We start from the raw sequence: 11,775 nt of genomic DNA on the forward strand, positions 1-11,775 counted from the left end.
ACCCGTATTATGTTCAGTAATGGAGGTTTTTTTGTAGTACAAGGACTTTAATGTTGTAATCTTCATGGCTAGAGGTAACAAACCAGCCTGAAAGGAAAGAGGAAGAAATGAAGTCCAAAGCAACTAGAAAAATTGCTTTTGTAGATTTTCGGTATTGCCAGCCACATTTGTGTCTTTTTACAGATGAATGGGCTTTTCTGTCACTGTAAGAATGAATTGTAACGTAACGGACTTGAACTAATTATGTCCTGTAAACCTATAATAATAACAATAAAGGTTTTTTGAAGTTCAGACATGCGTGTAGTTGGTCCAACCAACCGAGTGGATCAGCAGCTGAGCAAGTTTGTCACTTGGGGTTAACAGGATTCAGGAGCGTTTTCAGAAAAACATTTGGATAAGGCAACTCCTGGGAAGAAGTAACTGAAGAGCAGGACTCGCAGCTGGTTGCCGATGCAAGCAAGGCTCCTGCCATCTGCATTTCTAGACTGCTTTGAGTTATCAGCAGGTGCTGGAAGGTGTCTGTTCTGACTCAGGTGGAGGTATTTACCCCAACGCAGATGGAGAACAGTGTAGGTTGAGAGGTCTGGTCTCAAGCTCTTCATACGTTGTCGCATTTGGAGAGTGAGTTTATGGTCTTGTGTTTCCTCATGATGCTTTTTTCTTTTGCATCTTAAACCCCACCATTTTTTGGAGAGGGTCAGGGAAGGAGAGACATAATGCATGATTATGTGTATACAGGTATCTCTTCTAACCTGAACAGAGGGAAGGTGAGCTGTGATCATATTCCCAAACGCTGTCTCAAGAGGTTTACCCTTCTGCTTCAGTGCTCCCAGCTGGAAAATAAAATAGTTCATTCTTTAGCAAAGCTCGTTTTATACTACTAGATTTTTCCCAAACCCCCACTTCCTTGATACAAACCCCTTGCCTTCTCCCCAGCATCCCCAAATTGACTACACGTAACAGACTTGCTGGTGGTCAGTAAGCAAAAGCTGAATGAACTTGGACTGCATGTAAGCAGCAATTGCAAAACTCACCAGTGTGCTTCCACAGCCTCCGTAATGAAGCCATCGGAGTTCATAGAGCTTGCCTCCAGGATGCGGATTATACCTCCCAGAACATCATACGTTCTCCAGCATGCCATGTACCTCCTGAAATCTCTGGGTGTGCAGCTGGATAATGTTGCATCCCAGAATGTGTTTTTTCCCTTTCAAAAAAAAAAACCCACAAAAACCCACATAAAGAACAAAAACAATTACAACTTGTAGTGATTGTTTTTAGAAGGGTGTTAGTTGTATTTCATCTCAATCCCAAATTTGATCATAATCTGTAGTATACAAGAAAATTGTAGACGTGGTTTTCTTCTACCTTATCTGCTAATACTTTTGCAGCTCTGTAGGTGATATCTGTCTTGTTTTCCGTTTGGCGTTTCGTATTTGGTAGCAGGGCTGCGGTGCCCCAGCATGTCAGCCTCGTGCTGTCCCTTGCGGCGTGCCAGCAAAGCCGTTTGGGTGTCAGTGTGGGAAACTGGCTGAAAACCAATTTGCATCCTCCTGCCAGCCTGGTGCGTGGCGTGGCTGCACCGCAGAGGATGCAGCACAAGGACCGAAAGGGCTTGTCGCAGGCAGGAGGAGAGCTTGGGCTGCTGAAGCTGGTTTTAACAGAGCTTCCAGATGTTTCGTCTGGAAAATAGGCGAGGTTGTAGTTGGAGGAGTTCAGATGCTCCACATTAGTTCACAGAATACCTCAAAGAGCAGTTGCACTGACCCAGATGAGGGATGGGTGAACTGTGCCATGGAGCAAGGACACTTTAAAACACTGAAGGTCAAACCACACTGTTTAATACTGCTCGACAACTCTCATTCCTTCGTGTTTGGCCTTTTTTTTTTCTCTAAAGATGTCAATTATTTACATACCAAATACATTTGCATGCAAATATATTTATATTAAATATATTATTGAATGTAGATATTTGCATGTTAAAATGTATTTTCATAATACACTATCTCTTCCTATAAACCTTGCTTCTCTTTGTTCCTCAAACCTGAGAAAATGTCCCTCTTCAGTACCCGTTTGAGGAACAGTATTCCTGAATATGTTTCTGAGCCTGATTCTTTGTATGAAAATTCAGGTGTCTGCTTTTTTGCTTTTGATCCAGTTCTGTTTGTGTTTACGAATGCTTATCAGGTTTTTTAATGAGGTTTCAAGCGTAGCTTTCTACCACGACATGAAAGGGTTTTTTTTGCTTTTTTTTTTTTTTGCTAATGTAATGAGCATCAGTGAGAATCTTTGCATACAACTCCACACTAGAGGAGAAGAGCTAAAACTCAGCTATATGCCGTGGACGCAGCCTCAATCTTGTGCAACCCAACATCCAACCTTTTCTGCAGTTCCCTCGCTGTCTCTGAGGGTCGCCTGGAAGTGCAGGCACGAGCCTGCGCTCTGCGGAGATCCCCTGGCAGTCTTCGAGCAGCCTGGCGTCTCGTCTTTAAGCTGGGGTTACGAGATGCTTGGGAAATGCTGTAATTGAGGAATGTCTTCATTTGAGTTGGGAGATGAGCTCTGAGCAGATGTTAAACACAGGCTTCGTCTTCTGGGTGCGTTTGGTTGAACATGATAGGATGGAGAGCCCCAACCTTTGGGGGTGATGAGTGCAATGTAAAATAATACAGGAAAGTTGGTCGTAAAATATGTTATGGTCATTTTGAATGTCATAATTTTTAATTGTATGCTGTTGGGTTTTTATTTGAACGTTGATAGAGATGATTATGCACTATCAGAGAACTCATTAATGGTTTTTAAACACTTGTCTATCATTTTTCCTTAGTTTTCTGGTTATGATAACTATTCCGTTCTTCTTTCATTTTAGATGTTGTTCTGCAGAGATGAAAAAGAATGTTATTTGTGTCCAGACTTGGAAGTTACATTCAATGCCCTGCTTTTAATGGTTTATCATTCTTCCCTCTTTTTTATTTGTTTCAGGTGTTGAAGCATGAGTACTGATGCCAGTCAGGTGGTGATCACTACTCCTCCCCCGGCCACGATGCCTCACAAAGAGCGGTACTTTGATCGCATCAATGAGAATGACCCAGAGTATATTCGGGAAAGAAACATGTCTCCTGACCTAAGACAGGACTTCAATATGATGGAGCAAAGGAAGAGGGTCACTCAAATACTGCAGAGCCCTGTGAGTGGGATTAAGGGGGGGATGAGAACTAAAGAGTGTTATTTTCTGAGATTTCTGATAAACTTCTTGAGACTCAAAAAAAGAAATCTACATCACAACTAGCTAGAATAACTCCGGACCATCTTCTAAGAAGAGTCACTGAACAGCATTTTGTTTGCGTAGTTTTTTAGTCTGTGAACAAGCAGCCTTTATTGTGTTGGTTTTGCTCCTAATGCTTTTATATTCGTACGCTTCATTGCAGTATTACAAAAAGATCTGGCTGGCTGCAGGGCACTTAATTAAAACTTTGGGGCTGGAAAGAGAGTGAAGGAGTCACCGGTCAAATAGGAAGAAATTAGGGCACTACATGGTGTTCTGCTTTCTGGGTTTGAATATTAACCTATCATTTGCATCAGGAATGCTTTAATTAACATGTTTAATTGGATTAAGTTTGTTTAAAAGCCAGACTATATGTTCTTTTCATGTCCTTGGGGGTCATCATACCCATACTTGGCCATATTAGCACTCATCTACTGGTTGTGTAAGTTTAGTACTTGTGTAGGCTACATATAAAACTATTAGATCTGTTGAACCACTCTTATACTAGTTGTAATTTATATTTTAATACATGCATTCTTTGAGTTTAACGTGGTGAGTACATTGGAACGTAATACTGTTGCCTTGAGTATTTTGAAGATATAGGGCGTGAGTAAGGACTGTGCGAGGGTGAGCCTTTGGGGGTGGTGGGGTGCGATGTGAGTAATGAGGATAACGGGACTGGGAAGGGGTTAAGCAGTTTTACAGATCCTTCTCTCTTCAGTTCCTCTGTAAGTTGGGGTGCTTCTTCTGTAATTTTTTTTGAAGCTTTTCCATATGTAATGAGATTGCAAACAGCTGTTAGTAATCACCCTATTATAGTCATCCATGAATAACAGGATTGTTTGCTAAAGTGTTGTCGTGGAGTGCCTCTTGGATCTGTGTGTTGCTCTGAGTATAATGTGAACCTGTTGACTAAGGAATTTATTACTTTCAAGTCAATTTGTGCAAGCTTGGTTTTGCAGCCAAGCTCTTTTATAAAGAAAATACACTAAGGAGGTATTGCATAATGCTTTAATCATGGTAATGTTATGTTAAGCACTCGATTGTAAAATGTGATCGGAGTCTGCTCCTTCCTGTTAAAATATTCACATTATGAGTAGCCAGGACTCAAAGCAAAGACTAGATTTTAAGACTAACAGATAAAAATAAGTTAGAGACCTTGTTTGGGTTTGTATGTGTGTTGTTTTTTGGTCCTTTTGATGGCAGTATTGAATCGGATGAGCGTAACTATTTTCTTAATATTTTGGGGGATCTTTTGCCAAATCTGCCAAACATAATAAAAGTCCCTTTGCTGCAACCTCTGAGAATTTTTTTCATAGATGCAGCATCAGCATGCAGATTTTAGGAAGGGGGATGAAGAGGAGCAACCCCTGAGTCTAGGTAACTGTTTTAACAGAAGGCTGGAGGACAAAGAGCCGCTGCTGGGCTGCTGTTAGTGTCCTGCCGTAAGAGAAGCTGAGCCCAGCACTTTTTATAAAGTGACTGTTTGGAGCTGCCAATAAGTTGCAAGTTTTTGTTGTGTAAGGGAACAGTTGTCCAAATAAGCCAGGGGCCTGCCGCCTGCTCGGCTCTTGGCATCTACCAGGGAGAAACGGGGACGTGGGAGCTGAGCGTGTAATCAGGCATGAAGAGGAGGTGTCTGAGCTACCAGTTCCCCTCACTTAAGTATCTCCTTTTATTGTCTCTTTTCTTGAAATAGAAAACTTAGAGGAACCCTGTTATGATTTCCCATGTGAGGAAATAAAACCATTTTTAATACAGTATCTGTGACTGAATGTCTATCAAGCAAATTTCATAACGGATTTGGGGATAGAAACTGCATTATTTCTTCCAGGTTCCAGCTGCCATGTGCCATAGTGTTCTCGAGAGTCAGGACTGAAAGCGATTACCTTGTCTCCTCCTGAATATAATATTTGTCACAAAAGGGCCGGAAAGCATTTTGCTGATACTAGTCTGTGTAACACAGGTTCAGGATTGAATTAATAAGTATTGCACGTAATGGTTTGGTTCTGTAGCTTCAGAATTACATTGCATAGAGCTTTGTTTGCATAAAGCTTTGTTGCTTCGCTGGTTTATTCCAATTGACAAGGAGGAAGTAGTTTGAAGGTGTTTGGAAGAAGCGGAAGAGAGGTTATCAGACACATTTTAAAGAAGAGTTTGCTCGCTGGTAGATCTTCATCCAGTCTTAGATATATGCATTCATATCTTCACCCAGTCTTGATACATGCATTCAGATGAGAGAAATAGTCATTGACTCATCTTCTGGCAAGTATTAGTAAATCTGAAGTGTATGCAGCAAGGATAATACCTTTCTTTAAAATAGACGAGCATGTACAGACTTGAGGTGAGCTTGTTTGGACGTGCACTTTCTCTGAGCAGAGGATTATGGTGTAAAACTAAAGGGTTAATCCCTGTCATATACTAGGAAACTGAGGTACTGATTTAATCTATTTTATTAACAAGATTTTTTTCTTTCTTTCAAGTAGGAAAATATAAATCCTTTAGCAAGAAAATAAATTAGAGAATATATTTCAGGAACCACGGTATGTATAGTGCAGTGCGTGTTATTGAGAGGGGCTACAGCCCTGACCAGACATCTGCAGACATCAAACTGCTGCATCTCTCTGATGTGCCATTTGATGCACATATTGATGTGCAATCTGACTACTCCTCTCTGATGTGCAATTTCCCTTTCCTAAATTAAATAATTTAAAAGCTACTGAAAAGCTATTCCCATTACCTCTGATGCTTGCTAATGTCTTAGAGTCTGTTCATAACAAGTCTTAAACAAATTATAGGAGTTTTATGACCGCTGCCCAGGAAGAATGTCCTGATGTTATAAGTGAATTCTCAGACATGTTTGCTTAATGCTGCATGTAACCCACGAGCATCTGACGGCCTGGAGAATCTGGTAGGACCTGCATGTTTGTTGTTCTGTGTCTGTTAGAAAGGTGGAAAGAAATTAATATCAGCAGGGTCAGAGCAGCCTGATCGCATCCAGAGGTACTGCTGGCCAATCTTTAAGATACAGCTGTTGAAGTTTATTTCAGTAATGTTTGCAAGTTCAGAAGGTTCACGTACAGCGCTGTTATTTTTAAAGGAAAGGTACTACATTTGTGCAGTGGACTAATTTTATTGCTTTACTTTGGGTCTGAGATACTTGATCTATAATATATCCAAAATTTGAAAAGATGGGGGATATTTTTAGATTTTCCAACTTAACTCTGAAATGAAAAATAGTTTTGTCTGTTTACATGCTAAACAATCATATTGCTTGTTGCACAGAGTAACTAACTCTTTCAAAGAGTAAACATTTATTTGCTGTATTATCAAACCCCTTATTTCAGTTAAGGTATGCAAGGCCTCTTGGCCTTCATTTGCTTCTGACATTTCTCTGGTCCCCTCACCATGGCAACCAGAAGCTTCAAAAACACTTTTTAAAAAAAAAAAAAAAAAAAAAAACAAACCAAGAAAAGCAATGGTTGCACAGTTACCGTGTGAAGACTGAACAGTCAGTTCAGCATCAGGGAGCTGCATGAACATACAGCGGGGAGAAACTCCCTGCAGCCCTCCCGGAGCAGCCAGGGAAGGTGTCGGACATTTCTGTGGGCAGGCAGCAGTGCCGTGCTGCTTCCAGTGAAGTGAGACCCTGTGAAACAATTATCTAACCAGCAGGAAAGCTAACTGCAGGCTTTAGCTAATAGGACTGTGTGTGTAACCTGACAGGACATTAGGAGCACTGCTTAAACTGCATTGTGGAACACCTTATATCCACTTTGTCTCACTGTATGTGAAGAAAAGCTACAGGTCAGAGTGGAAATGGGAGAGGATACATTCATTTATTGGCTTTATACATAATACACTCTTATATGAGTTATATTTCATGATTTTTACTGATGTAAGAAAAAGTTGGAGGAGTCAAATTTATATATAAAGTGATGAGTTGAACAGATGAAATACGTAAACGTAAAAATGCCCATGTATTGGAATTTAAATGCCTGGTTCATGTTTTGAATTTACCAGTGAAAGTTTTGCACAGCTTCCCAAGACCCATTGAGCATGTACTTGCCATTTTTACATACAAAACACCCAGAACTTGTTGGATTTTAAGTCGAGCACTTTGCTGGCAGGATCTCATCATGCTTTGCTTTAATTTCATGTTGGAGGTAAGAGAGTGCATACCGATCCATGTGGCTCTGCAGGGCATTTAGGGCGATTCTGGCTTGGCGCTGCCATTACATGAGGGCACTGGTTCAGGTCTAACCATCTGGATTGCAAAATCAGAGGGTTTTTTTTATGCTGAGGTTAAAAATGTACTTCTCTCCCGTGCCTCTCTTCCTTCCTGCCTTATGCATGCACGCACGCCTCTGCCTCCCACGCCGGCTGGTCTTGCCCAAAGAAGTGGGGAGATAACAGTCCTGCTTAGCAACTCCTCTATTCAGAGGTCTGCTTTAGCATGCAGCATACAGGCAGATTTTTCTTCTCAAAAACAAGCAAACCCGCCCACACTTGATTTTTTTTTTTTTTTTTTTTTTTTTTCTTTTTTTTTTTTTTTTTTTTTTTTTTCCTTTTTTCTGGCTACGTTATTTTCAAACCGTCAGGACAGAGATGAAGGATGGTTTGATTATTTTTTTCCCTGGCTTTTGCAATTGTCTAGCTTGCTTTGTTTTGTATCGAGTGAATGTGCAGTATTTTCACATCACCACTCCCTTTTGGAGCAGTTTATTTTCTTAAAATATCAAAGTCCTTTCAGTTCCTCACACGTTTCAGTCTCCACTGCTCTTTCCCCACAAATTCAAAAGCTGTTCAGATCCTTTGGGAGCATCACCCTTTGGCTGGGAAGAGCTCACAAACGTCCCCTGGAGACCTCCTCACTGGGCAGACCTCTCGCATCACAGCTCCCTCCTCTGGCTTCGGTCTTCTCTGACATCTTCATGACTTCCTGCTGGGGAGTCATGACCCTCCTCTCAGCGCAATGACTTTTTTAATCACTTGCATTCATCATACGACCTGTGCAGCATTTCATTCACAGGGGAGATGAGCTCAACTTGGCACATCGTTTAAGACATGTCAGAAGATGTCTCTTAAAGTTCTCTTAAAAGATCCCTTCTGAGCCATGACAATATCCCACTGAGCCTGAGGCAGACCAGGGGGCCGGACAAGTTCAGTGTTTTAAGTGAGGGGGAAATGCGTGCTCGGGGTAGTGCAGTGTTAATTCAAGGCCATCCACTAGATCTCAATGAGAAACCGAGAAATCCCATTGCCTAAATTCCTTTTCTACAGCTGCTGTGATACGGGGTCCATTCGTATCCATGTTCTGATGCATACCAGCACTGCAAGTGCGATTGAGAGTTTTGTGCTGTTCCCTGCTTTCTTACATTAAAAATGAAAGTTACCTTTAACTTCTGTCTTATTTCCAGATTTCTGCTTTCCATTTAGTTTGAACTGTGGTTTTCATTAGATATAAATGCCAACAGTTTCCAAATTTAATTACTCCCTCCCATCTATATTTCTAATCTTCCTGCTGGTTGTTGAACTGCTTGGGTTTGGGGTTTTGTCATCTTGGGGAGTGTCTGCAGATCCTGTTGTACTTTTGGGACCACGTTCTTTAGATTATTCAAATCATTAAACAATCAGATCCATCCTCCTTTGCCTGACAACTTTCCTATGGCCCTATATGTATTTGAAGCTATTAATTGTAAGTAACACTGGATTAATTCTGGAGGAAAGTGATAGGGAGATAGAAAATAAAATGCATTGTAAAGAAATCCACCATTTTTCTTTCATTCACCAGTCTTGTAAATTCTGTCCAATAAAGGCATCAAGAGTTGGTCTGGTGAGAGCAGGAAGAGGGGTATGAACTAATTCATACAAGTAATGAATAACAAAAGGACTTACTTATCAGTATTCATTTTTAAGTCTTTTTTTTTTTTTTTGTGGTTGTTGAATAATCCTTTGGTTTAGTACAAGCTCTTAACAGTGCCTGGAAAATCCTGGAAAGTCATGACTGATGACATTCCTCCCTGGCTGGAGGAGCACATGCATCCAGAACGCCCTCCAAGAGCTCTGCCCATCGTCTGCCCTGGTGCATCTCCACCACCTGTGCTCCCACCCTCCCTACTCCTGCGCTTACTGAAAATGCAGTTAATTGTTCTCGGAAACATGTAGGACCCCTGACAAACTGGAATATGATTTCTTCTAGCATTTTAAATTTCAGTGGTTGTATTCCATCTAGCAAGATGTGTAGCATGGCTTTACTCCACGAGGAAACACGAGGGAGGGACCCAGACCCCCCACTCAGAGCAGTGGCTGTGTGGTGAGCCTGGGGTTTGCTGGCGCCGGGACTCTGGGAGCTGGGTGTGCTGAAGATGGGCTTTGCAAAGGAGTTCAGTGCTTCAGGTTTTGCTTTAATCATAGGGTGTCTCTAAGCTGCTTATCGCAGAAGTAAACACATCGCTTCAGCTCACGGAGGAAGGTTGGTGTGTACCAGGTTAGAGGAGCTGGAAAAACCGGCACAGGCTGAACTCTGTATGGGACCAGCTTGCCGTCAATGGAATCGCTGAATCCAGCCCAGATACCCCCACGCTTCACTGCAAGTGAAGACATTGTTATAACTTTACCTAATTCCCCATATTTAATACGGAGACTATTTCTTTCTGTCTTAACACAGAAGCTCCCTTTTCTCTTTTTTTCTTTTCATGGTGTTAGCAAACACTTTCTGTGACTTATCTTCTCCCCGCCAGCCTTAACTCTTTGGCGGTTTTTTTGTGGCTAACTCCACCCTTTTCCACTTAGGTTGTTTGTATCTAAACTCCAGTCTTGAAACAGCCTGTTACGAAGCCGTATCGGCTGTTTCAGTGAAGGTCTTCCTCTCTGCAGGCAGCTCCGTTTACAGCACAGGACTTAAAATTAACGTCTCTTCGCTCTCGAGAACAAAATACCAGTTAAGTTTTGAAACTTTTCTTCAGTGGTGGTGATTTGGCTTAGAGGCTCTTTGTGGGCACATTTATATGTAGATAAGTTGAAGTAGACCCTTTTGAAAAATGGATTTAAGATATATATAAACTGATCAAAACCGGACAAAAGTGAAAAATGGGTGAAGGGGTTTCTTGTGCAGTTCTGTAGCTCTCACGCGAACAGCAGCCCTGCTGTGGAATGTAGGACCTTACGTACCTTTTCTAGCTACTTTCCTGTAGACCAACATATCAAACTGTTTGGACCTTACTGTAATTAGTCCTTATGTGAGCACGTGCTTTCTCCTCTTAAAGGTTTGTGATGGTGTGGAGTATTTGTAGATGACCTCTGTGTGTGTGTGTGTATATATATACATATATATAGTTTTGTCTATTTACGGGGAAATTTTTTTTCTTGTTATTTTATTTCTACTTCTTTTGAGTGGATAAGGATATGGAAAAATCAATGGTCAACAAATAGCATAGAAAGATAGTCAAAATACTTATGACCCTGCATACTACTTAGCATCCTCAGAAAGCTGCCTACCAAGATGAAGAGATTAATACCAAATTTTCTAGCAACATTGTTATTCGGTGCTATACAGAGATGTGTATACATGTAAAATGGGTTATTCTAACAAGTTGGTTATTCTAGTTTTTCTGCTTATGTTGACTGAAAAATACCAGTTCTCAACTGGTACATGCAAATGTTGCTTTGATTCTTAAAAGCCCAAATTTACACTGTCAGCTCACACGTAGACTTCCTTCTGAAAGAAAATGGAAGTAAATGAGTCAGAACTGAGGCTTGTAATTTCACTCTTGAGTTTCAGAGAGCCCTTGCAGTTCTAAGTTTAAAGATTTTTGCATCTAAACTGCTTGAGTTTATGGTGTGTATTTGGAAGATGATTGCAAATATTTTTGGAGAAGCAGTTTTATGGTGTCAGAAAGACCTTGACCTAATCATGCAACTAATGACTCTATCAAGAATAGCTGTATCTGTTTTGCAGGCTGCAGTACCATGTAAGGCTGTCTGAGCTGGTATAAAGGAGCTGGCTGGCGTTTTAGAAACAGTTAGAAAGTTTAGAAACAGGGCATTTCTAGAAACAGTTTTAGGAGCAAGCTGAGCTGCCCTGTATAGTTTTACTGGTGAGTTGTGGGGAAATCCTGTCTCGGTGCATGGTAGTGGAGTGGCATTCGGAAGATGGGTGAGATGGAGGTGGAGCAGTGATACCACCAACTCAGGGCAGTCAGGTCAGCCGCTGGTATGCTTGGCTGTGCAGGGGATGCTTTGGTTCATGGTGTAAATGCAAACCCGTTTCTCTCTGGTGTAACTTAGCGTAGTTCAGCTCACTGCAGTTTTGAAGAGAACCTCAGCTGGCAGTAGTGGAAGGGGAGTTCTCAGCCTGCTGCAGACTGAGGTTCAGGATATTTGCTTAGGTGGCTGTCTGCTGCCAGCTGCATAAAAGCTCTACTTGGCGTCCTCCTATTTGTGCATCTTGTCTGAAATGTTGCTCTACCTCCTTACCAATAGCTGTCATGGGCCCAGTTTTCATACCACAG

General features: G+C 41.4%; 1 protein-coding gene across 2 annotated transcripts in view; it reads left to right on the forward strand.

Moving 5' to 3' along the window:
• Window positions 1-2,979: 2,979 nt before the first annotated feature.
• The window catches only part of ADD3 (adducin 3 (gamma)), a 28,408-nt gene continuing 19,612 nt past the window's right edge, over window positions 2,980-11,775 (forward strand). For both annotated transcript variants that reach the window (XM_009881550.1, XM_009881551.1), the window contains exon 1: window positions 2,980-3,184. In XM_009881550.1, the coding sequence (XP_009879852.1) occupies window positions 2,990-3,184 (195 nt within the window). In that variant the 5' untranslated portion in view covers window positions 2,980-2,989. The remainder of the gene's footprint in view (window positions 3,185-11,775) is intronic.

The sequence above is a fragment of the Charadrius vociferus genome, unplaced genomic scaffold, assembly GCF_000708025.1.
Source record: "Charadrius vociferus isolate BGI_N301 unplaced genomic scaffold, ASM70802v2 scaffold282, whole genome shotgun sequence".
Taxonomy (NCBI): Eukaryota; Metazoa; Chordata; class Aves; order Charadriiformes; family Charadriidae; genus Charadrius; species Charadrius vociferus.